We start from the raw sequence: 27,968 nt of genomic DNA, 5'->3' as shown, positions 1-27,968 counted from the left end.
TTGTTTGGCACTGATCTATATTTACAATTTAATTGTCTATGAAATTTACATCTGTAAGAAATGTGTATTTATTACGAAATACACATGAAATCTAGAAGAATTTGGAAGAGTATTCATACCGAATAGATTCACAATTTCAACAGATCCTGTAACTACTGGATAAAAAGTAATTACGAACAAATAATGTAATAAGTTTTTGTATTTGTAAATTCACGCAAGAAAGCTTCGGTTTGTAGATATATTAGCAACTAGCCAGTTTACCATTACCATATCATACTGTATGTGGTAAATGTTCACAAATAAAATATTTAACTACAATAATAATACATATACGGAAGAAGACAGGCTTCCATTGATTTTCCTTAGATGCTGTAGAAATTGTTGAAATATGTTACATACTTCGTTAAAGGTGGAACTTGAGAGAATGCTTTAAAAGTCCTGCACTGACTCTGATTCAATCAAGGAACAAATGCCAGTGTGAATTTCTTGAAATTCAGCCAAATTTTCTTTGCATTCACTTTCTATCACTATAAAGAAACGATTTGACTGAAAGACAATCCTCATAAGAGCTGTAATAACACGGTTGTATTGTTTCCCTTGTAGTATACTGGAAATTGAGTTTTTAGCAATTATTCCATACTTGACGATAACTTCAGATAGTCTGGAATAGTCATCTTATTTCCAATTATTCCCAGATAATTGCATACCAAGGTAAATGAGTTGAGATTTAAAACTAAATCTGGGAACTGAAAGGGGTTTTTATCCACAGTATTTCACTCACTTGCGCAAATAGCCTGGTCAGCAGTTACAGTAATCAATGTAAGCTGAAAAATCTCCTTAACAGTAGCTGATCGCTTCATACCTACTGTATTGTATTAACGCTCATTGCAGAAAAATTAATCGTAGGAAGGAATCCCAAATTTGCTTGTTGTATTTAATTTACCCTTCGAAGATACATGTTGAAACCAGTTCAACCAAGAATAAATTAACGTGTCTGAACTGTGCACGGTACTTAAGTCCATAACAGGTTCTCACAATGTGACTTTTTGATGGCATCGTGAAAATCAGGGTCTTTATATGTATGACATTCGTTTTTCTTTTCTTTCTTTTTTTTTTTTTTTTTTTTTTCTGAATTGTATGTGGATATCTCACACGGTAACAGTGGTTAACAGCGTCTTTTGCTTCTCTTAACGTTAATAGATTCTAAAGACACTTCTGACACTACTTCCCCCAAGCTCAACTGCTATACCATTTACACGATGTGTTGTTCCACTACCACGTGAAGTTTCCTCTAAATGATCGATGTTATTGCAAGCAAGATATGTCAGTTCACAGGTGAAAATGTTTGGTAGAACCACGTATTTGTCACCAAGAGTAGAGTTTTTTGCACAGCAATCGCTGTTTCTTTAATCTGGGCGTAAAACAAACTATGACCATGTCCATTGAGTAGTTTCATGAGCTCCACTGTTCGTCCTGACAATGTTTTCAGAGCAAATGACAAATAACATGCCTTTCTGTTTTATATTTTCCTGCAGTAACAGTATATATATTAAATCTCGTTCAAATGATCATACCCAACGAGCGATTCAGTTACTTATTTCTGCTGAAACGTCAACAATTAGCAGTGCTTATAGGAACTGTTTAATATTTGTGCATCTTCTTCCTTCTGTCTCAAACTATTAGATATCGGAGACCATGGAATTTTGATTTACTGCACTTTTTTTTTCTTCTATCCGACAGCGCAAACCTAAAACAGTAGACACAACTTTCTTTTCATTAGAAAATTCTAATACTTGGATTCTAGATATGTTTGTCATTCTCTCGAATCATAACCTCTATAGGGAGCATTAAGGAACATCCATAATTTATTATCTTCATTGGTTGTAGCCTGAAAGCATGCGCCATACGTTGTCTTAATTTTCCGATATAAGTTTCTTCTTGGGCATGTGAGACTCCATTCCTGAGAATTGTGTTTGCATATCTCGACGTAACACTCGTAAAGTGCAAGACTATCTTAGATTCAAAAAGACAATCTAAAGACAATCAGTGTACCTTAAATGTGAGTCTTACACTGATTCTTCATGAACATCCTCGGTTGACGTTTCATTGACTGATTATATATTATATGCAGCAACACTTCGTGTATAGTTACGTAACTTGTACAATGGTTAAGTTTCTGCAGAAATAAGGCTTCTAGTTTCCAGTACGCCAAGCATCTTTAAGTCCTGTCTTCCGATTGCTGATTCCTTAATATACTCATATGCTCGCAGTTCCATGCACTGGTGGGTAGCGAGCTCTGCGTCCAGCTTTATATATACATATAACACGGAAAACGCAAACAAGAGACAAAATGGGAATTCTGGTAGCGGCATGTAGACTACACAACAGAGTTAAAAGAAAAGTTGAATGACACTATTTTCTACTCCTCTGCAGAACGACTAATGGCATTTAACTTTGACGTGACAGTGTGCGCCAAAATATACAATACTAAAATAAAAAGATGAAAAAAATCACATTATTGACATCTGTGAGTTTATTTCTCCTCAAAAGAAATAAACATACACACTACATACACACACACCCACACTATTCCCGTGATGATTTACCACGGTATGCGTAATGTAAGTGTTCAAAGTGTGCACCGCCTCGCTGTAGACAATGTTCATATCGTTCACACAGAATCTCAAACATAACCCTGAAACAAAAGGTTGCTACAGACTCCTGCAAAACGAGATGACTTGCTCATGTAATGCAGGCACAATTCTTGGTGGATCTTCACAGTTGAATACACTCTCCTTTAACATTCCCGTCTTATTAAACTCCTCTCGGAATTGTTCTGCCACCTTTTTCAAACTCGGTCCACCTTCAAGACGGCTTCCGTATGAGCGGAAATAATGCTCAACTACGAATACTTTCTCCTTCGTCAACAGACCCATTTCGAACAACAACTGCACAACACAAGTCCCTTTTCACTACTGCGAACACGTGCAGCTGGAGCTATGCCAAGTCGACAAACGCAACCACGTGTTCGAGATGCACGAGTTTCACTACTATATATTTTACCGCGTATTTTCTCGCGCTTGTGCGGGACTCTGCGGGTTGCTAGTTTTAAATATTACTTTATTTCCAATCTTCAAAAAAATCCAAAATTTTGCCGCCCTGTGCTCAAGCATAGAATAGTACTTACCTAAAAACGAACCTGTATATAATTTTACACTGTCATAAGATTTCTTTTTTAAACCACGAGAACTGTAACAAAAATTTGTATATTTGATTAGTAGTAACTTTACTATTTTTAAAAATAAAATGGTTTCATTTTGGCTAATACTAAAGAGGTTTCTGGGGGAATAATATCTTTCTAATTCATCTTTTTCTTCTGCAAAATCAGGGACGGCATTAAGGGTGGGCGACTGCCCACCCGATGGATGGCCTTGCCCACCTATCCGCCCACCCCAACAGAAGTAGAATAATGAAGATGACATCCTGTACTTCAAAAGCAATAGGTATTACTTTGGATTGTAACGTAAAAGGTTCTAGGACTTTGTTTAACTCTGCAATGAACAATAATTTTAAGACAGATACTTGTAGTAATATAATGATGGCAATAGTCGTGATTAACCTTTAAACTACGCAGACTTTAAATTCCAGGACCTCGTGAACTACGAAGCCATTTAAACCGATTTCTAGGGTTGGAAGAAAATATAAAAATAGTCACTCGTAATTACCGCAGACACATGAAACAAAAAAAAAAAAAAAAAAAAAAAAAAAAACTTTTGTTACTTAATATCTGTACTTGAATTTCAGTTATTGACATATACGTGATTTTTATTGTTTTAGGCATTATTAGTATTGTTGTTACTGTAAAGTTTGTTTTAGGAAAGAAAACTAAAATATCTCCCCCCGCCCCTCCTCAAATATACTGATAGGAGGTATATGTGTTTATTATTCCTTGAATTCCGTTATTTGACATCACAATCCATGTAAACCTCCCTTTCTAATTTCAGTTTTTACTCCAGGAGAAAATAACAAGAAAAAAAATAATACTTACATGGTGTATCTAGTTTTAAAGGGGGATTTCCCCATCATCCCAGATAATTCGCAAACTGCTGTGGACAATAAAGTTAGCACGGCTAAAATTGCTCATACTGTTTCCTCTTGCATGATATAAACATGATTGGTAGCTTGTTTTATTGGACATGAATATAGGCGACTTGCTTTTATTCGAGCTCATTTAATTACACATTTCCGTATTTTTTTCTCCATTAGCAGTACAGGATGCTCGTGTTAATCCAAACCCACCGTAATGCGATACCTGCGCTTGTCCGAATGACATTTAGCTGGCGGGGTTGATATATTTAGACTGGTTGCTCAAACAGAAACAGTTGTGAATTATTGGACTAGATCAGGTTAATTTTCTTGAATACAAGACTGTTTCAAATGACTTTTGAATGCTTAACTACATATACGGTACTGTACATGTTTTAGATTAGAACTAAACCTTGACAAATATTCGTTTCTAACTGGATTTGTGGCTTTTGAACACTTCCTTTTTACTCCAAACAAATTAATAACACGAACAGCTCAAGCAAATATTCGGATTAACGCGCGCTTCCTGCTGTAGTTATCGAATATTATTACTGGTCCACATTTTGCCCGCACAGTTACCATGAAAATAAACAGATGCGAAATAATGTTACTCTTATTAACCTTCCAGTGTCCCCGGTGAATCCCGGATTCGATTCCCAGTGGGAACACAAGTGATCTGGATCCTACTCTAGTTCCAGTTCTTAGGACGTTATCATCATTACATAGAAGGCTATGGCAAGCCATCATGGGTTCACTTTGCCCACGTACCTTCGGGTCAAAGATTGACTTTCGAGCAGGACAATGCATAATGACCTTCCACTAATGGGTCATCACGTCCTTTATATATTGCTGAGGCGTCGTCAGTGATACTACAGAGAAAATGACGGCTTCTAATGTACTATCTTCTTATGGTATTCAATTATTATTATTAAGTATTCTGCCTTTCGACAGGTACTGGGTCTAATGAGGATTTCTTATTTTTATTTTTATTTTCAATTTTTAAATTTGGGCCAGGAAATGTTTCTTCCACTTTTCTCGATCTTCAGCTTCCTCTTTTAACTCCTAATATTTTCTCCTATCTTTCAAATCACCGATCAGCTGTGTTCTCCTTCTTCCTATTTCTCGCTTTCCTTTCATCTTTCCTTCTATGGTGGTGTGGAGAAGACTATTTCTTCGCAAGATGTGTCCAATGCAATTGGCCTTTCTACGAAGGATGATGAATGAAGTGTCCCTTTCTCTCCTATCCGTTTTAAAACATCTTCGTTTGTTGCTCCTCTGTCCATTTTATCTTATCCATCTTCCTCCAACACCATATTTTGAAGCTCTCTAGATATTTCTTCTCTAACGTCCGTAATGTCCAAGTCTCTGAACCATACAGTCCAATGCTCTATATATAGCACTTGACCAACTTCTTAAGTCCAATATTGAGCCTGCTAGTTAAGAGTAAAGAGAGAGATCTTCTCTTGTTGATTGCCTCTTTAGCTATGGCAATTCTTGACCTGATCTCTTTGGTGCAGTAAGCGTCTCTCGTCAAAATACTTCCCAGATACTTGAAATTATCGACCTCTTCAAGTTCTCTTTGTTCTACTCTGATCTGTAAGGGCGTGTTTCTACGGAATATTCTCATAGTTTTCAATATATAGTATTATTTATGGCATTAAGTATCTTCTGAACCACTAACGAAATATTTTTTACCCATTTATCTTAGGTTGCAGCTTGTCTGGTTATGAAAATAACGTTTAGGGCAGTTATTCTAACATTTGCTGAGATAAGTAATGAAAATCGCAGTCGCTCTTCTGAAGCAAGATGTCTATTGAGTGAAGTTAATATTCAGTTTGTGTTCCAACTCAACTTGTTCACACTTTTTCTTGGAAAGTTGAAAAGATTGTTAGATTATCTACAAAACAAGGAGAGCACACTGGCTGATGCTGTTTTAGTTACGAATGGTGTAGTGGATTATTTTATTGAAATTCGAAACACAGTTGAGGAGTTCGAAAAACTTTGGAATGAGTCTTGCTGAAAATAACGGTATGTCTCTAACGGGTCCAATGTCCAGAACACGATCACTGCCCAATCATTTACGTCAGTATATTATGACTGAGCAAATGTCGGTTTATGAAGAAGATATCAAATCCCAAGAAGACTACAGACTTAGGATATTTCTTCCTATACATAACAGAATACTTGCAGAAATGCATGAATAGGAGTTTTACAGAAAATACAGGTATTCTGCAGGAAATTGAACCACTTGCACGTCATTATGGATGTGACGTCGATAGTGTAGAGGTGGAACTGAAACTTCTCCCGAAAGTTTTGAAACGTTATGAGGAGGAAAAGCAATGCAAAATTACCTCCGTTTCTCAGTTTACTGAAGTAATGGATCGTTCCAGAATTGCTTTCATGAAATTTGCAAATTAGCCGTAATTGTTGTCACCATTCCTGTATTTAGTTCACCATGTGAGCGTTCTTTCTCGTGTCTTGGGTTAATACATATCTAACAAATCGAATCGGTCGCCTAAGCGATCTTTGTTTCCTCTCAGGAGAAAGAAAACTTATAATGAATATTACTGTAGAGGATGTGGTAAACGCATTCATGCTGGACATAAAAATCGACGCATGTGCCAGCGCAACATGCTAGTAATGAAAAATGCTCTTCATTTAAGTGCAGGTATAAAAGTTTATTGTAAGCTTGTTCGTACCATATGATCAGCCCTTCATAGTTTAAAATACATTATTCTTTCTGTGGATCATGATGAAGTTTTGTTAATTGCTATTTACTTCATTATCCAATATATATATATATATATATATATATATTGGTAACTTGAGTTTCAGTTTCAAACATATCTGCATAACCTATGATCAAACAATTGAAGAGCTCCTTTCCAAATACCCCAAATACCACTTAAGTCATTTCTTTAAAATTTACAGCAAACAACAAAAACCAGGAAACACCAATGACTAAGGTGGACTTTGCAAAAAAACATGGTTTTTGAGCCATTACACCAGTGAGACTTGAGTGAGTTTTGCAGTTTATTCAACATTAATATGTGCATCTCACCCACAATATCATAATAAACATAAAAAGTTTAAAATTGAGAAAAACTGACTTAAGTGGTATTTGGAAAGGAGCTCTTCAATTATGCCGTCGAATTTCCCTGTTCTTTTAATAACATAAGTCTTTGCTGTTGCATATAGAGACCACGTCAAAAAATCTTGCTTTACTTTACCTACTTATTGTGTATTTTATGTTATTAACGAAAGGTAGAGTATTATCTGTTAGTCTGTGTTGTTTGAAATTTCTTTTATTTCTATGCATTCATGTACATTCTTGGATGGAGAGGAGGTAAAGCTGTCTTGAACTTCGACTACACAGGCACACCATTATTATTGTTTTAAAACACTGGAAATTGAGATAGTGTGTGCCACACGGAATTCGGTAGGTCGAGCATATAGCCACGAACTCCCCCAGCCCATCCTAAATTCTGCATTTCTTCAGTCCCACCAGCCGAATGACGGAATTGTACCTTCTATAAGGCCTCCTCCCCTATTTTGGTCTGAGCCTTAGCTAACTAATGAGTATAAAAATGAAACTTAATTATTGTCAAAAACATGTCTACATTGCCCAGTTCTCATTTTCATTTTCCGCCCACCCAGCAACTAGGTCCGCCTCTTTCTGCCCACCCCATCAAGCGTTTCTGGCGTCGTCCCTGTGCAAAATTCAGTGTTTTAAAATTTTAAAATGTTAAAATGTTTTAAAATTCAGTAAATATTCGCGTTTTATGAATAAAATAAACATACGTTCCCTGTGATTGAAAACGATGTATTTCTTACTGCTTTAAGATGACTGGTGTTTGAGCACTTTTTTTTTTCTTTCTTCAAGTTACTATTATTTGAAAAAAAAAAAAAAAAAAAAAAAACAGGAATTACAGTGGTGCTGGCAGTTTTAACCATACATACGTGTACTGGATTGAAAAGCTATCGAATCTGTGAAAACAGCCTTCTGTTTTGAAATGTTTTTGATCGAACATAAAAATATAGAGTATTTTTACTCCCTCGAGATGAAACCGTACCACACCCATGGCTCAACGACTATTAACGTAAATCTATTTTTTTTCTTATTTACTCGACTTCCCTTCTATTTTCTCACTATGTGACTGTTATACATACTCAAAGAGTAATATTTACTTGCACTGAAAGTGTATAGAAGCTCCATTTTATTGTTCTTAAATCATATTTCTACTTTTTTTCTTTCTTGATCTTTGTGTTTATTATTTTTAAATTTTATTTCTTTAATCAGTTTGTTAGAGCAGTAGCATGCTGGAGCAGTGCTTCATTGTGCAGATGACAAGGCATCTTCAAAGGGGTTCACCTTAAACTCAATCCACACTCCATGAAGACTTGGAGACGACTGGCGACTAGTAGCTAAGACCCCTCCCCCTGTCAAACTAGCGCAGTAATATCCCCCTTCTTTACCACGTTTTGAAGGGAAAAAATCAGTCCTACTACTTTTCGGACAAATCTTATACATTTAAGTCAAGTCAAGCACAACTGCACAACATGAGTGAGTAATTACCTTTTGCGCTTGTATGGGGATGTCCGGGATTCGATCCTGCATTAAACCACTCTGACAAAAGTTTTTCTTAATTCCATTTGTGAATGTAGAGATAGTGCGTGTACTGTGAGTTCTGGTCGACTTCCATTCTTATTGTTTTTAAATCGTTGTTATTACTAATTACCAGCAGTGACGAATTTGTAAAGGGGGTTAGGGTGGGAGGTGTATTTCGGACTGATCCCTGTTCCTCGAAATTACGGAATTTCTAAAACAAACGAAATATTAATGGCTTTGCTCATAAACTTCAAGCTCCCCTCAAATAAAAATTAGGAATTTTTAGAAAAATTAAACATTAATAAGAAAAACGCCTCCTAAAATACTTTTCTAAATCCGCCACTGATAATTAGTACAAAGTGATCTTAAGGTTATATCCGAAAGATTATTGCTGAATATACAAACAAAAGGAAATATTAGTTATGCCTGTACTCATAAACTTCAAGCTTCTTTCAAATAATAATTAGGGATTTTTGGAAAAAAAACAAACATCAATCAGAGACCCCCCCCCTCAAAAAAAAATTCTAAATTCGCTTCTGATTATTTGTATAAAATGATATTCAAGGTTGTATCCGGCAAATAATTGCTAAATCATTGCACAGCTACAATATAACAGAAATGTGGAAGTACGCTCTAACGGATATATTGAAAAACGTACGTTCTGATGGATATATTGAAAAACATAAGTTTAACTTATGTGCTAGAAGCCAGAGTACTAAGCTGGAAGAAATGGCACAGGGATGACTAAAAATGAAATGACCTAGAGAAGAAAAAAATATCGATAACTCAAAATAAAGTCAAATAGCTCTCAAATACTGCGTACTTTATTTTTTACTTTAATTCATAAAACATGTGCTCCATCCATCATGATGGTGAATTCTAGAGTGAAATATGGCGTTGAAGGTCATGAAATCTTATTTAACTACAGAGTATATAAGAAAGCTATTTAGATAGAAAAATCACGAAAATGAAAACAGCCAAAATTTCAGTTTTTTCCAACAAAAAAAAAAACCTACTTTTTCTGTGCAAAAAGCATCGATTCAAAAAAGCCGGCTTTTTTGAATCTCTAGTTAACATGTTTATCGGCAGTTTGTACGACACACACGACTTGTGGCATGTTTCATTTTCGAATTTAACACTTCTAACGTTTAGTTGTGAGGATACCTGAAGAATGTTAACTATGCAACTCAGCTGTGTGAATCTTGAGCAATGGTCAATATAAAGTCACGGAGAATATCATAAAATATACTGAACAAAATGATTAGCCATGTCCCCTTGTCATAAGCAAACAACGGCAAACACTTTCAGCGCTTAACGAGAGACATAAGTGGCATCTTCATAAGGTTAGTAACTTTTAAGAATGTAGCCTTCAACCCCTTTAGTAAATAAACACGTATTAAGTTGCATCATTTTACAACATATTAAATGTAATACGCGATCAGTACATCTTACGGTAGTAAAACATCTACAGAATTCGATTGCCTTACTTAATGTTATATTCTAGACGTTACCGTAAACCGTATTCAAACTAATAATTTAATTTCGAAGTTAGTAGTAATATGTATAGAAGCAAGTTTGCTGGCCTGGCGAATTTACGTAATAATTTAGCCTATAAGAATCCATGGTAGAAATAAGACAAGGTAAGTCCATCAGCGAACGCGTTTGCGTCCTACTCGCGCAATAACGTCACCTTCGACACATGCTCGGGAAAGGAGTCGCGCTGTCGTCTGCTTGCTCTCGTATATTCTCTTTGGAATTTCAATGTGAAATTACTGTTTTCTCTTGACTTCAAGGTGTCTATTTGCTATTCCTGATTTAGATGCCTATTATATTACTGGAATTTTATTCCCTCATGGGAAAATATTTTTTTTTAATAAATGCACATAAAAAGTAGGGTAAGTCAAGTATTTCAATATACTCTTATTACATCAAAAAGAATCTAACTTTCATCTATGTATATAGAGACAAGTTTTGCCCACAACCTTAGAAGTTTTTTTTTTTTTTTTTTTTTTTTTATGGTATCCCCAGTAGGCCTAATCCACTTGCATTTACCAATCAGAATTTTTTTTACTGAACTCTTAATTCTCTCACTTCACCACTTTCTTCATTTTCTTGTAAAATATTCTTTTGAGGGAAGAGTTTTTCAGTTGCTTGTTTAGTTCATTTATTCTTATGCATATTCTAATCGAATAAAATATGTTAAAACTTTCGGTTCACACTTATCATCAAATTCATTTTTCATGATACCTGTTAATTTTCTAATGATGACCCTTTTCTTTTCAGATAAATTCTCATTCTTTTTGGAGATATTCAAGAAAATATTTGTTAGCTACTTTGATTTTGTCCAGACGTTCCTTTGATTGAAATGTCAGTCTTCTTTTTGAGATTAATTTTGTCCAGTAGTATTGCAGCAGGTTCTTCGACAGGAAGCTGTGAATATTTGATTTTAAATTTGAAACTTACCCGCCCAGCTATAAATTCAAGACTGTTCTTCAAGGTCATGCTTATTTAATGAACATATTTGATCTTCATTTTCATTTTCATCTTTTGGTAAAATACACATCAACAGTTGCACTGTTGTACATAATTCATCATGCAGTACGGAGTTTTTCAGGTATATATCTTCAATTAATGTAGATCTTACTGTTTCCTGCTGCGTAGAAGATTCTTCGATAGCTTTGACATTTTTACCGTAAGTAATTAAAGCAGGAGAATGCTTTTCCATTATATATCCTCTTAGTCTGTACTTAAATCCTAGAGAATCCGGATGGTCGTTGCTTAAATCCATGCCACTGATATAAGGAAAAAAGTTTTTTAAACTATCTTGACTTAATTCCCTTGTCAAGAGCAATTTTTTCTGCATATTGTTGTACTTTGATTCTCCATCAAAATGAAAGGAAGAATACTTCTTTCTTTTTCCCTGCTTGATCTAAACAAATAATTTTAGAAATAAAGGATTATTTGAAAAGATGAAACATGTAACATATTAAAGGGAGTTGCTTAAGACTGAAATTACTGCATAACAAAAGCCACAGCTATGAAAATATTCGAATAAATTATCTTCTATTATCCTGATAAAGGTAATAAAGTTACATAAATGATGCAAAAAACATGTGAACTTAAATATAAATTTAGATTCCAAAATACTCTCTTGTAAACCACTGCTGGATATTAGAAAATAAGTGCAAATGCATTAAATTTACGTGATTAACTTGGAGCTTCATACACAAATACCCAGAAACCGGCATGTAGAAAAATAAAGTCTAGCTCATTCAGATTTTTTATTGAATAACTAGCCTTCGGTTACCCGGGGACTTCGCCCCCAGACCCCTGTATTTGCTTTTCTCACGGCCTCTCACTTCTCATATCCCTAAGAACTCTAATTTTAAGGCATTTTGAGATATGGTTATCTTATTATAACAATTGAAGCGCTTAGGATGAAGGTGTTACGTTTTTCCAAACGTTGAATTCTGGCGGTTCATGCACGTTTATATGTTAGTCATGCCACTTAACATATCATTTAGTGAGTCCTCGTCCCAGTGAAGAGATTTGGAAACGATGAAAGGTGTATGTTAACGGACATAGTTGTGAAAGTCAATTTTCCCGGATTGTACAATTTGTTACTTACCACCTTTACCTTCTAATCGCTTCAATTGCAACCTGCAACTATTCCCCCCCCCCCTTTTTTTTTAACGGTAATATCAAAACACGCTGAATACATAATTAATCAAGAACTTTATACTCCAGAGGGATTTCGGGAAATGGACATTTTATTTTACTAATTACAACCCTAACCCCCCTTTTTTTTTTCTAAGGAAACATTAAGAAACGCAGAAACATATCTTTAAATGTTTTAAATTTAATTATTTTAAATTAAAAACCTAAACACCAATTTTCATGCCAATAACGTTAAGAGATTTCGAGATATGGACATATTATACTACTTAATTGTAATTCCCACCCCTTTCTCATTCTCACTTCTTTTTCTTCTCGTCTAGGCCAAATATCACAAAGCGTTAAACGATGTGTATAATTATTTTAAATGAGAAGTTCATATACCAAACTTCATGTCTTTAACATTCAAAGATTCCAAGGTATAGAGATTTTAAGATAATAATTTCCACTCCTCTTTCTCCCCTTTCCTTTCGGATTTCCAAAAATTCTTTTTTTTTTTTTTTTTTTTTTTTTATGCCCTGTTGGGCGTTGATCAATCAATCAGTCAGGACTTGTTCTTTTATATAGAGAGATACATAATAAGCAAATTAATGCCAAAAGCAGTATTTAAAGTGGTAGTGGCAAAGAACACATATATTGTTGCTTAAATCCTCCTGCTTTGGAAATGAATGGATCTTGGCATTCTCTTCACCAAGTTTTCTATTCTGTTCATTTTACAGCCATACACAGCGCATGAGGGTATTGTTAAAGCTTTTAGAGTCAATGTAACAAATACAGATGAGTTGTACAGTACAAAATACAATATTTACACACAGAAAATGTAATACACAAAAGCGTATAACAAATTAACCAAATGTTAAAAACAAAGAAAACGTAGAAAATCTTCAATAGAAATACAACTAGCAACCTGTCAACTGAGAGGGCGCGACAATAGTATCTTGCTCGCGTGAACGGAGAGGCTGCGCGTGGGTTTACCTTATCTTATTTCTACCATGATAAGAATCCTTAAAGAAGGGAGAATAGCCGAGGTATTTTGAACATAAAAGCAAATTTGTTATTATTGTATTTTCAGAACAGATATTAGATGTCAAGTCTAAGTGATAATTGTTCTCCCCAAGTGATAATAGCAGACCTGTCTTTATTATACAGACATGTGTGTTGTTACAACTTTAAAGGATTGTTCTTATATTCCCTGCTCGGTGCACATAAAAACACTTGGAACTCTGTGAGGATGGTCGAACAAACACAACGTGAATCTACTCGAACGGTCAAGTAGAGTAATTCTACCCGTTATAATAGAATTCTGGACATATGTAATAAACTTAATTCGATTACTATACCCTATACTGTTTTTTTTAAATACATATCATCATCATCATAACATGTTACTACCATTAAGTTTTTCATTGTACATCAATTTTATAGAACATAATGAAATATCTGTTTTACGTCCCGCAATTATGATGGTTAGACTAAAGGAGACGGTGATGATGAGAAATGAATGAAATGGTGGAATGAAGAAAGTGGGAGGAAACGAGAGAACCAGGAGAAAACCCACAAGCATGGTGTTTGTCCACCACAAAGTCCACATGGCGCGAGTTGGGATCGTACCAGGGACCCCAAGCACTGGAGGTGAACGCTCTACCACTGAGCCACCGCGCCCCCCTAGAATGAAATATCGTTCTTACTTCTTTCGTAGATATATATATATATATATATACACAAGGTGTCCCACACAATATGTTACACAGCTTGTGGGTAGATTCGTTGGACTAAATTATTAAGTTTTCTCAATACCATTTGCGTGACTGCAGCGTCGTTTTTGACGCGCTATTGACTTTCGAAAATGGTAAATACAATTTAAAACTGGACACAATTGTGATAATATATTGCAGCAAGATGCTGTGTATACAACTAGTACAACTAATACATGAAACGTCAGTGACACGGAGGTGACAGTTTTGCAAACCGTGAATAATAATATATTGCAAGAAACGTCACTCTGTCAAGTTATTGTATGTTTAGTGTTCTTTGGTGCTGCTGAACAAAATATGGGAAGACAACAATTCTGAGTTGCTAACTATCAGGAATAAAAATGACATCACGGCTTTGCGCTTTCGAAATATCCAACAAATAGTCCAATGAATCCACCCACAAGCTGTGTAACATGTTATCTGGGACACCCATAGGAGGAGCGGGCAGCTTGTTTGTATGAATATAAGGTAGACTGATTTCAGCCCCCATATATATGAATATGTAAATAAAGGTACTTTATTACTATTAGTTGTTTCTGCCAAGCCTTCGACTTGCTGTACATTATAGATAAAAATCATCCTTAATTAAAAGTTTTAAGTTTATCCACCAACTATTTTGCAATTACATTTTCAAATCTAAATATGGTTAAGATTCTTACTTAATAATAAACACCAAAGCACGTTTGTGTTCGGTATCATCACTATAATTTTTCAAATAATTTAATTGAAACAATACAGTTTAAATTGCGATTAAATCGTTACAATATATTAGCGTAGGAAGACACAAATATTAATGCTTATCTAAGTATGGTTACGGCCAGTAACACATATTTCTATACAACTTTGGGAGGGCCCGATCAGACACATATGTTTCATTATCTGATATACGTATAAGCAAATATTCAGTATTGATACCCAAATTATGCCCCCTCCTCCCTAGATTACCACCCATAGTTATGACCTTGTCCGATTCTTAAATAATTAAAATGAAATAATTAAGTTTACACACTGCAATTAAATTATCACAATAGTTTAAAATCTGCAAACTGTCAGGCGGACAGCGCACGTAGCGGAGTTGCAAGTGTTATCTATTAGGAATTAGCGTTACTCACGGACTGTGACGCTTTTTTTAAAATAATGATTATTAGAAATTCATATGAAAAGAAATTTTATTAGAAACTGCTTAAATATCTGTCACAATTATACGAATCTTTTAAGCCTAAGAATTTACGATGATGTCTAAGTATGTTAATTGTTACTGTCATATTTTTTAACCCTGGATCACGCGCGTGGCGTCTGACATGTGCCACACGTTCGTTTTATAAATCTCTTCTAGTTACGCGCGCGTGGTTAAGGAATAAAATTATCTACTACGCTCAATGGCGGATCTAGCCCAAGATCGGTGGGTCTAGCCCCCTCCCCCACACACCAGTTTTTGAGTGACAAAAACAGTTTAAGCTATTATTTAAATGTCTTTGAAAGTTTACAGTAAACTCAGTGATCGAAGTGAGGCGGTATGCGGTGGTATGCCATACTGCCTCTAGTTTTTCAGTGATGAACACATACCGCCTCTGGTTTTTCAGTGATCAAGACATACCGTTACTGGAAAGTAGATGCTAATATACCTTTAATAAATACATTTTTGTACACAGTAATTGACGAATAGATTTGCATGTAAAAAGATGTTATTTCTTATGTCGAAATAATTTCTAAGTTGACAACACCAACATGTTTGTTATCCATTTCCTAACTTTTGTATTTAAAAATGAGGTGTCTTCAAAGAAGTTAATCTAGTTTATATTTTGATGTCCCATACTGAATTGTTTCTTTCTTATGTATGTGAATGTCTTCTTACCTTAATGCATATAAATGCCGTTTTGAGCATGGCCGAATTTAGGGGTTGTCTGCTATGGAAGTGGATCTTTCGGAAGAGTGGAATATTTCTCAGTCGAATGGGGGATCCGGGAGTTTTCCCGCAAGAAATTGTTAATATAGAATCTCGATTTTTGAGGATTTTCGTGTATACTTCTCTATAATACAACATAAGGGGATAATTTTTAAACTTTTTTCCAGAAAGTTGTTGGCGGGCTATTAAGGTCTCTCCATGTCCCCTCTCTATAACTACAGAGAAGCTCTCCAATGGTTTTCAGTCATTATGTAAATAGAAATGTAATCTTTTAGGCAACATACTCTCACTGTATTTCAACATTTAGGTAGCCGGTATGTCGAGTCAAAATTGTAATAAAACATACCACCTCTGCTTTTTTTTCCACTTCAAGCACTGAGTAAACTTATTGTGTAGCTATCACAGTCTGGGTTCTGGACGCCCCTCCCCCCGTTTTTTACCTTCTAGATCCGCCTCTGACTACGCCACACTATGCTTTACGCATGTCTTCAACAAAAGACATACGAACAGTATTACCAGAATATAATTTAACAATTACAATAATTATTATTCAGAAAATTATTTTCTCTAGTCAGGTAAATACGAAAATAATCCTATCTGTAATCAAATCAGATTCGAAGTGATCTCCTGCAAATTATTTCTGAGCCCATTCCACCCTACCGTATACACCGTTATTCTTTAAGCTTACAAGATACGTAGTTTACCTTGAAAAGTACTTGCTTCATTACCAACATTGTTTTCCAGTACCTTTGGCATGAGGGGCTATGCTGATTTCCCTAGCAGGCAAGTTGACAAGAAGGTCATACAGATCTATCCGACTGTCCACTCCAGCTTCTCGACAACCAGCAACGTACGAGGTATTGCTCTGAATACAAATATAAATACTCATTACTACCATCTTTAGGAAACAGAAATTACAAAAACAGCAAAATAGCTATGTACATTTATTCAAAATTATAATCACAAATGTGTGAACTCGGCTATTCATTCAATATTTACTCTAATAAATATTTCAATTTTCTGGTCTTTGATTCAAAGTGTCATTAAGGAGCCAGGCCTATGTAACAAATGCAATCGTGTAAAATGACTACAATCACACCGCTCTGAATGAACACCTATCAGCAAGATCACATATTTTGTGATAACTTCTTTTATAACCGTCCGTGAGATATCATCATCATAATACAATCAAACTTGTCCTTAGTAGAAACTTAAGCTAAACTTTAAAAAAAAAAAAAAATTCAAGTAAAACTCCACACAATTACACTTACGTATATTACGTACAACTTGCCTCAAGTAGGAAAAGAGTAGATACGATCTTGAGTAATGGAAAATTATTTGAACGTCCATAAACAGAACGTTGTTATTCATACATTTGTCAATTATTTTATTAAAAATTAGATGGATGAAGTGGGTGTTGCCTGTCATTAAACGTACTGGTACAGTCAGCAATGAAAGTTCTTTCCGTTTGGTAAAATTTACTTCGAGAATAACGGTGGAACGTACACCGTTTTACCAAGTTTCACAGTTGGAACGTACAGAAAAATACATTCCTTTTAATTTACTGAAAACTGTTCAAATTGTCCTTCCATTTTGAAGTTATTTACGAAGGTAATTTCATCAAACGGAAAGAACTTCAATTGCTAACTGTACACAGCATAAAAGGCTGATATTGACGCACTGTAGCAGTAATGAACCTTACATTTCCCAACCACATCTACATTTTTCTTTCTTTCTTTCTTTAATCACTTACAATGAAAGATAGAGGTTCTTCTTTAATCGCTATTCTGTTCTTTAACTCTCTGGAAGTCTTCCCAGTTAATGATTATTTCAAAAATCAGTCTATGCAATTATTAGTGTCTTCTACAACATATTACAACTGTTCTTTCAAATATTTAGGCTTCGAACTTATCCTGAATCTACGAGGTGTGTTAGAAAACTAGAAACTGGCAACACTGTGCACGAACCGACAACGCTGGTCTCTTACTTTCATATGACAACTAATTCTTGCCGTTTACTCAGTACAAGTTTGAACATGCTCCAGTTGCTACACGATTGTTGGGAGCGTCTGAAGTAAAGTTGTGTTTGTACGGTACTCTTACGAAAATGAACCGGTAAAAATTTTAGCAACGTCGTGCCATCAAATTTTGTGTAAAGTTGGCGAATTCGCAACTGTGACTTATGAAAAGTTACAATGGGCTTATGGAGTACATTCCCTATCCAAGCATAAGTGTTCAAATGGTTCTTCTTAGAAGGTCGAGAATAAGTGAAAGAACTTTGTGCCGGAAGACATTCAACCTAAAAAACGGATGACAATATGGAAAAAGTGAAGCCTCTTGTAAGGTCTTATCGTCGAAAGATCGTCCATACGGAATTTGCGCCACCAGTACAAACTGTCAAATTTTGTATCGCGAAGTTCTTTTAAAAAAAGCCCAGAAAAAGGGTGATACGTGTGCAACCAGGCATTATACACACCTAGATGTTGCACCACGAAAACGCACATGTCACATGACAGTCTCCATCAATTAATTTTTGTCAGAAAAAATATTCCTGTAGTCCCTCAGTCCCCTATTCGCTCTATCTCAGTCCCTGTTACTTGTTTATATTCCTCTTACTCAAAAACCATTTAAAAGGGCGACATTCTGGTACTTTGAATAATACAAGGCTCATAATGGTCTGGTCTCTTGTAAATAGTTGGAAAGTGACCAAAAGCACACGAAAAAGTGACCAAAATCTTTTTTCCTTTGTCAATTTCTCCATCACCTCTCTCTTTGTTTGTTGTTTTGTTTCATCTTTTCTTCTTTAGTTCTTCTTTTCGAGCTTCCTCCTTTCTTAGGTTTTCTAAGTATACTTTGTAGTTACGGTAAACAGATGTAAGAAGCTTCTGAGTAAGTGGAACCAGTTCTGGCCTATTTCCCAATTTCTTCATTCCAGACATTATATTTAACTTAGTATTGAGAGTTCTCAAAGTCATGAAATATTCAAATTCATCACCTACTCTTACGAAGAACATACAAGAAGCATAGCACAAGACGAACATGATAAACCACACAAACACACACAACGTTGAGCGAAGCGTTAACTATCACGAGAGAAAACTAAAAGACTATTATGATAGAAGAAAGAATAGATACAGAAGGGTTCTTAACGCCACCTTGAAAGCTTAAGCATCCACTAACCATCCACTGTGCTTCAGAAAGAATAAAAGCTGAAGTGACAATAAAGCTGACTGTTTCATATGTGGCAGCAAGTACTGGTTTTCAGAAGGGTAATGACTAACAAGTTTCTGCATTTTTCCATTTATTTTTATATATATATATTTTTAGAAAACTGCCAATGCAAAATATAAATCAGACGAAAAAGTCACTTTACCTCTCAAAAAGTAACTTTTATTAACAAATTTGAAAAAAAAAGTAACTTTTAGTGACCAACTTGAAAAAAAGTAACTTTTAGTTTTAAAAAAAGTGACTCACTATAAACCCTGAATATCTAAAAGAGCACAACCGACAAGCTGAAAAGTGTTCAGCAGAAGCCTTCCAGCACTACTATGAAGAATGGAAACAATGTCTTCATCACTGTGCAGCTGTCTAAGGAGACTATTTTGAAGAAGATCACCTTATTTTGTGAAAACAGCAAAATTCATCCTTAACAGAAAATCAGTTTCGTTATTCTTTTATCTCACTTCATATAAGTTGAGTACTGAAACTGAAGTTAATAAGTGTAGTAAGTATAAAGCGCTGATGTCTTACAGAGGTCTGCTCGAATATAAAAAAAAATCGCACCCGCATTCACAAAATTTCTATCCGCATCCGCAGATGATGAGACAACAAATATATAAAACTTGCATATTCAATGATAATTACGATTTCAAAAATAGTTCCACTACAAAAATGGTAAATATCTCCTTTATGCTTCCTATTATAAGTTAAAGACGCAAAATAAAATGTTTTAAAAAATGCAAACAAAAATACGAAATTAATGGAAAACATTCTACTTATTTAAGATGCTTCCAAATGCAGATTTCTGACAAGAAAATTATCAAGTTGGTAATACCACAAATTTTAAATCACAAACTTTGGAACGCGATAACGCAGGAAAGGTGCATCTGACCACTCTGGTTCTTTCAGAGCCGTGTTCTATGCATCGATGATGTCGCTTGACCTCAAGTTCGAGCAAATTCATGGGGAGATTAAAGTGGGCTAAAAGCTAATGCTTTGTTGGCCGCACTGTTTTGACTGTCCTTCCCGATACTTAATTCTATACGAAAGCCAAATTGTTTGAGTTTGATATTAGGTATGTTTCGAAAATCCAAACTAAGAGCGAAGTGACGATTTCCTCAGAGCGACTCACTTCGTAAATACTAATGAACGTTGCTCATTGATTCCACTGTTGTTATATTGGAGTTTAGCATCTCTTTCAGCACGGAGGCTATGAGAAGTTGGACCTACAGTACAAGATGGATTTCAAAAAACAACAGTAATGCGTTCAAATTTCAATCGAGCCTGTGTGCTAGCCACTAGGGCAGCGGGAGGGCACATTGTATTGGAAAATTTAAGTTTTTCACAATATGTAGACAGCGTTATGAACGAACAGTTCTTATTTTCTAATCAAGAATGACTATACGAGGAATGATCAAATATAAACGGGATTTTTGTTCCTGAACATCAACAGTTGGTAGGACTGGCTGCGCGTTTTTTCTATGTTTAGGTAGGACCACTGGGAGTGGAGAAAGCGTGCTGTTAGATATTTCCCGCGATTTCGTCAGTACCGCTCACGATGTCGGAGCAACATGTACACCCCTCCACTGTGCAACGCATAATTATAAAATTTCTTGCTCGTGAAGGAGTTACAGCGGCAGAAATTTGCCATAGATTGACTGCACAGTTCGGGGATCAATCATTGTCAAGGACGCGTGTGTATGCCTGGCATAAAAAGTTCAAGGAAGGACGAGAACGTGTGGAAAATCAGCAACACGATCGCTGTCCTCGAACCAGCATTACAGACGAAGGCATTCGTGCGGTTACAGGCATTATTGACGACGATCGACGAGTAACAGTATCAGAAATTACAGAACAAGTCGGAATCAGCTGTGGGAGTTGTCAAGCAATCATCAAAAACGACCTACAGTTCCTTAAAATGTGTTCCAGATGGGTCCCTCAACTTTTGACCGAAAATCTGAAGTTGAGACGTTTGGATGTCTGTCAGAGGCTTAAAGCAAGGTTTGCGGAAGAAGGTGATTCATTTTTGAGTCGAATCGTCACCTGCGACGAAACGGGTTCACCACTACACTCCTGAATCCAAACGAGCCAGTAAGGAGTGGCGGAGGAAAGGGGAGGCAGCACCAGTGAAAGCCAAGACTCGACTGTCAGCTGGCAAGGCTCTTTCAACCGTTTTTTTCGATCGGCGAGGCATTTTGCTGATTGACTTTTTACATGAGCGACGCACAATAAATGCTGAGTATTACTGCGAGCTGTTAAACAAGGCGAGAGTTCCATATCGCCGCAAAAGACAAGACCAATCGACTTGACAGATCCTCTTCCTGCACGACAATGCACGACCCCATACTGCAGCTCGAACTGTCTCCACGCTACGGGAAATGCAATGGATTACACTTGAACATCCTCCTTACAGCCCGGACTTATCGCCCTGCGATTTCTATTTGTTCGGACCGCTTAAAAAAGCTCTAGGAGGGCAACGATTTGAAGATGACGAGAGTGTGGAAGAGTTCGTACGCAACTGGCTGGTGACACGGCCCTGTTCTTTTTACGATGAGGGCAACAAAAAGCTGCCCATACGCTGGGACAAATGCATTTCCAAAGGAGGAAACTATGTGGAAAAATAAATTGTAAGTGCCTTGTGGTATTCAATAAATGAATTTAAATAAGAAATAAAATTCCGTTTATATTTGACCCACCCTCGTATATATATTCTCAATTTTCTTTTTATTTATTAACAACTAGCTGAAATATCCGTTTATCGCACGGGATGAATAGATTAATAGAAAATTTTAAAGTGCTTATATCCTTTGAATGCGTATTTGACAGAAAAATTAGATGACAGAAACAAGTTCGAGCTAATTATGCTCAAAAGCTCATTTCAAACGATACAGCCGTTGTTCTTTGTGAAAAATTTAGAACAATTTCTTCCCTTACATATTTCAACATATAATGACAAAAAACCAGGTCAATCAACGGGCTAACTATTTCTAAAAATCCATTTTACATTGTTCCATTCGTTTCCTTAATTTTGCCATTTTATGAATACAAAATAGAAAATTAAATAAAACATTATAAATAATGCCTCCTTTCCCCTTTGGGAGAGGAACTTTTGAAAACGCTGGGGTAATTATTTTTAATAAGTACTTCATATACCAAGTTTTATCTCCATAACATGAAGGTTCTGTGAGATTAGAACAAATTTTGAATCCTCTTTTTGTTTTCTTTTTTAGGATATATATTTTAATACAAGGGATTTAATAAAAAGCCCAGCCCGAGACAAGTGCAAAATAAGTTCAAAATTTTAAATGGTGAGACAATGTCCCTTTTATTTTATGTATTTGGAAAAAATATAGAAATTGTTTCCTTTCTACTTTAGAAGTGTAATTTTCTGAAATGCTGCGGCACTTATCAATTTAATTTTAATAAGAGATTTATATACCGTTTTACCTCCTTAACATGAAGGCTAAAGTGATACTTTATTTTTGGCACACATTTAAGCATTTTCTCTACCTTTAACATACGCATTTTAATATCAGTGACAAGACAAAAATCTGTTCGAACAAAGTACCCGAAGTTTATATACCAAGTTTCAACCTCCCTAACAAGAGTCGTGAGACACACTTATAAATAATGAATCCTCTTTTCCCTTAGGATACTTACCTTAGAAGTAATGTGGTAAAAGCCCAACCCAAGACAAAGAATGAGTACATTCAAAAATTCAATTCAAATGATTCAGCCGTTGCCCCGTGATAGTGAGACAGACAATGTTGATTTGAATGCGGAGGAAACAAATACATAGATTGCTCGTTCCCCCACAGTTAGAAGCGGAATTGATATGCCAAGTTCTAACTTCAAATCTCCTGAGATAGTCTACTTCTGAAAAAATTCACTCCCTCCCCCTTCCTAACCCTTAGAAGTGCATTTTAATTGACTTGATAAATCCAGTCAGAAGTAGGCAGTAACTCGGTTGAAAAATTAATTTCAAATAGTTCAGCCTCTTTTTTCCGTTATTGGTCAACATAGATTTCATTTACATATAGTTATTGTGAATAGGCTATATATGTATTACCACGATATGTACAATTCTGAACTAAAATGTATTCAATCACTCCCTTAAAGTCTCCTCTATAATATGAATTAAATGAAGCACATTGGTAAAATTCTTGGTTCATGAACTTTAATAAATTTGATTTAAATTATAAACTCCTCCCCTCCCCAAAAAAATCGATTTAAGTCTGAATTAAATAAAACAACCCTAAATGTCATTCTCGTATAATTAAAAAAAATGCATTTCTATATTGTCAATTTCGTGATTTGTCATCTTTTTCACTTTCCACTGAACTCTATAGGAGAAAAGTGTTTTCGAGTGATTATTCCTCGTTGGTGCGTGCGATTCAGAATCCGATCATCCCATGTCCTTCCCGTCAGTGGTCAATACTGCCGTGAAAAACTTCGTCATGATTGATTACGTGATGCAAATACGATACCCATAGAATCAATTTACATAAGGAGGGTAAGAATGAAATCGGTTCACTTCGCTCTAATAACCTATGTGGGAAGAAATTTTTCCAATATGAAAATAATAACGTAAAATACCATCGAGTTCCATTAAAGACTAGGACACAGCTCACAATATCTTTGTTTATCTATGAAATATTTAGAAGCTAACTTACTTTTTTCTCTTAATTTGTACATTTTTTTTAAGTATTTAAACATTTAATTATAATCAAATTGATTGTACTGCTAAACAAGAGAGATTTTATAAAAGGAAGAGATACTCTTACCAAGAAATACGTACTTTCAAGTCTATCAATTCTTCAGGCACTAAATCTACCCAAGGATACAAACACTCCCATCCATCCCTATGCCACATGATAGCAGGAAACGTCCTCACTGACTGAAAAAAAAAGACAAAACATGATGTTAATGTTATGTCAGTCAATGTCACAACATCTATAATTTACTAAACTGTTTATTATTTTATGGGTTCCAATGCCAAATGAAGCAAATGTATCATTAATTGTGAGGAAATTAACAACAATGTAAAATGGACTCCAAATAGATATTATCCTAATCTGTGAAAATGTCAGTTTGTAATTTTTTCTAATATTACAGAAAAAAAAAATACTGAAGATGAAAAGAAAATGGAAAGAGGAACTATCCGTAGCTCGATTTTGAATTAAGTTTAACATCCCTAATTCATTTCATTCATTCCGCCGTTTTATATATATATATATATATATATTATTATTATTATTATTATTTTTATGTTAAAACAGGGAATAAAGTCAACTTTGCTTAGGATCTTCTTAACACGTGATACATTTTATTTCACTCTTGAAGACAAACGCAAGCCGTATAGAGATAACTAATGAGGACACCAATGTCACTTACTTTGCAATTCATCCTCCTGAAAAATCTTCCAAGTAAGCGCTACCAAGTTTCAAAAGCATCAATAGCTAAACGAAAATGATTGATAGGCGCAACGCGAAGATAGATCTCCGACATCCAAGACTGATAGATACATCAAGGGGATCGCTTCGACTTTCAGTTCATTCAAGAGATTTTATATTTGTCTTTGTGAGTTCTTTTATGGATACACACTATCTTTCAAGATCTGTTATGTTCAATATTCATCATGGATAACTGATGTCCTGCCATCAGTGCTTTGGCATAAAAAGATCAATCATCGGCACCAGCGAGAAGGGTAACTCAGGTTCGACGCATGACTCACTTGGACTGCTGTTTTCTCTTCCGGATTTCTTCATAGTGAATTGCGCGGAGACTGTTTTCGACTTCTCTCTTAAAATACTAATTTTCTCATCAAAATTTTCTACGTATTGCTAACAGACTTTCACCATTTATTAACAAGGCGCTTGCTTCGTGGCCATGTGTATATATTGTTTCTGCGTGTGATTCAGATGAAATATTTAGTTTAACGCTTTGTTTTACTCTGATAGATAAAAGAAATGGCGAAATGCAAGTAAATTGTTAGAAATAATTGCCACGATTAAGACGCAGTAGTAAGAAATGATAGTAACCCGAGAAAATTTAAGAGGTATATAACCAAAAGTATACATCAAGAATTTATACATACCCTGAGTAGTAGCTCAAGACTGTGATGATACACTATTATTCTCTTCTTCAACAGAAGCGCTGTGTATATAAGTATCGTCTCTAAGCCGAATGTGTTTATAAGATCTGAAACAATATAAAATTGTTTTCAGTGTTATGTTCAATAAACAGAAAATATACACATAACAACTATGCAATTTTTGTAGTCTGTAGAAAACATACAGGTAGTGGACACTGAAACCGAAACCAGGTTGAAAGCCACAATTTGTATTTAATAAGGTGTTGTGGCAGCAATACGACTTGGGGAGGATTGACAGAGGTCCTGCTCTCTTTGCAGAGCGATTTTCAGCTATTCTTCTTGAATCACAGTGACAAGTTCAGCACGTGCACCTGCTGGAGGAAATGTTTCCTCACTTGATCCTTTAACAAACTTCATACAGGCTCAATAATGTTGAGATCTAGCGATTGAACGGATCATCGCAGATGTTCAGCCTCACTCTGGTCATTCTTATCGAACCATCTGTGACAAGTTTAGCAGTGTGTATGGGGCAGTTATCCTGGAACACTGCATCACCGTCCGCGAAAAGTGTCCGAACCATCGGGTCTAAATGGTCCTATAGTCCTTGGCGTGATACGACCCTCTAGAACAATTAGGAGGCCCAAAATCTGCCATGGTAGTGCACCCCAAACAATCACGGATCCGCCTCCATGTTTGACTGTGAGTACCAAGCAGTCTGGGTTGTATTCATCAGAAGAGCTTCCCCAGACCAACACTCTCCCCGTTATTTGGAAAACAGTGTAGCTTGACTCATCCGAGAATATGGCACGGTTTAGACCATTCAACGTCCAGGTTTTATGCTTCTGGCACCACTGAACCCGCTTTGTGGCATTTGTGCTACTGATGAAAGGCTTCGGTATCGCAACCCTATCATGGATGTTGACCTTATGCAGCTATCGACGGACTGTTTTCATGCACACATGTTCTGTGAGGTTGTATTCACTTGACGTGATTGCCGATTCGGTGGTTTTCCGTTTTCCTGCAACAATCCTAGTCAATGACCTAACGTCCCTTTCAGACATCTTCCGTTTTCCCACGCAGTTGCTCCTCTGGTTGTCGTTCGTCCCTCCTGTTCATACGTACTTATCATCCTGGATACTATAGCTCATGATACGTCACGGATTGTTGCAGCTCTGGACACAGATGCACCTATTACAGGCGACCCCTACAATCTGCCTTCTTTTGAAGTATGCCTCCATTATACCAATCCACACACACGATTTAACGTTCACTGACGAACCTCTTTACTGTTAGGGACCCGCTCATGTAACTCATTGCCTAAAAGTACGATTTAAACTACCAGATGGCTCTGGGGAACCCCGCGAACATCCTATGCTATTTGCACAAGTGTTTCAGTTTTAACGTCCACTACCTGTAAATACGAGGGTCGTTCAGAAAGTAAAGAACATTTTGGCATGGTTAAATAAAAACAGAAGATATCAGCACAAAATTTTATTTACAAAACCACATTACCTTACTCTACTTTTCTCTGTAATCGCCATAGTTGTCAAGACACTTGTTAGAACGTGGGACCAGTTTTTCAACGCCGATGTTATACTCATCTGCCGCTAAAGATCTGCAGCTCATCAGCCAGGCTGTCACTGCTTGCTTGAGTTGCTCATCATTTGTGAACTGTTTTCCACCCAAAAATTCCGTAAGTTTCGGGAATAAGTGACGTTTTCGGGAATTTTTTCTTTGATTCTTCACTTCTTTCGTAATAAGTGATGGCCTCCCACTCCGATCTTTTCATGCACGTTGGTCCTCCCTTGATTAAACACAATGCACCATTTCCTCACTGATGACTTGTTAATTGCACCATCACCATAAACATTCTTTATTTGCCTATAAATTTCAATAGGCTTAACTTTTTGCGCGTTCAGAAAGCGAATGACACTCCGTACTTCACATTTGGCGGGATTTTTGATTGGCACTGCTATTGTGAATCGCTGCAAAAACAAGTACCGTGACCGCACAACATTGAGACTCGGCTTACACTGAGGTGAAGGAAGGAGATCACTCCTGCGCAGGCGGTCGCAATGGTGAGGGGTCAGCGCCGAGCGCGATGCGCAATCGTTCTTTACTTTCTGAACGACCCTCGTATTACTAGAGAATGGAGGTATTTCAAAAATATGTGTCTAAATAGCGTTTTATGCGAAATAAGTGGTTTGATTCTCGTTACATTATATGCTCATATTTCTCATGATCTCAGTGCTGAAAAGGAGCGTCTAACTCCAAATAAAGAAACGAATGATGTTCAACTCATATATGATACTTGACTCTAGAGTATTCAAATACAGTACAAAATTTCAGACGTTAAGATTCAGTTCTAGTACAATTTATTTCATTAGTACATTATACCTGCGTATAATGAAGTTTAGCGTCACTTCTCAGGATCGAGGCTATATGAGATATGGACAGAGTTTATGGAAGCCCAGGGCTCATAGTGGTCTGGTCTTTTGTAAATAGTTGAAAAGTGACCAACAGCACACGAAAAAGTGACTAAAATCTCATCATGACCCTTTTTCCTTTGTCAATTTCTCCATTAACTCTCTGTTTGTGTTTTGTTTCATCTTTTCTTCTTTACTTC

The 27,968-nt window shown here is 36.0% G+C and overlaps 1 protein-coding gene across 1 annotated transcript in view; it reads right to left on the bottom strand.

Moving 5' to 3' along the window:
* Positions 1 to 27,968, bottom strand: part of LOC145666925 (DENN domain-containing protein 10-like) — a 46,362-nt gene that overhangs the window by 10,770 nt on the left and 7,624 nt on the right. The window contains exons 5-7 of the mRNA XM_081734526.1: positions 25,346 to 25,449; positions 24,047 to 24,145; positions 16,778 to 16,895 (exon numbers count right to left, since the gene is read on the bottom strand). Of these exons, the coding sequence (XP_081590652.1) occupies positions 16,778 to 16,895; positions 24,047 to 24,145; positions 25,346 to 25,449 (321 nt within the window). The remainder of the gene's footprint in view (positions 1 to 16,777; positions 16,896 to 24,046; positions 24,146 to 25,345; positions 25,450 to 27,968) is intronic.

The sequence above is a fragment of the Thermobia domestica genome, chromosome 12, assembly GCF_964235325.1.
Source record: "Thermobia domestica chromosome 12, izTheDome1.hap1.1, whole genome shotgun sequence".
NCBI lineage: Eukaryota > Metazoa > Arthropoda > Insecta > Zygentoma > Lepismatidae > Thermobia > Thermobia domestica.
This window is presented reverse-complemented; position numbering and strand designations above follow the sequence as displayed.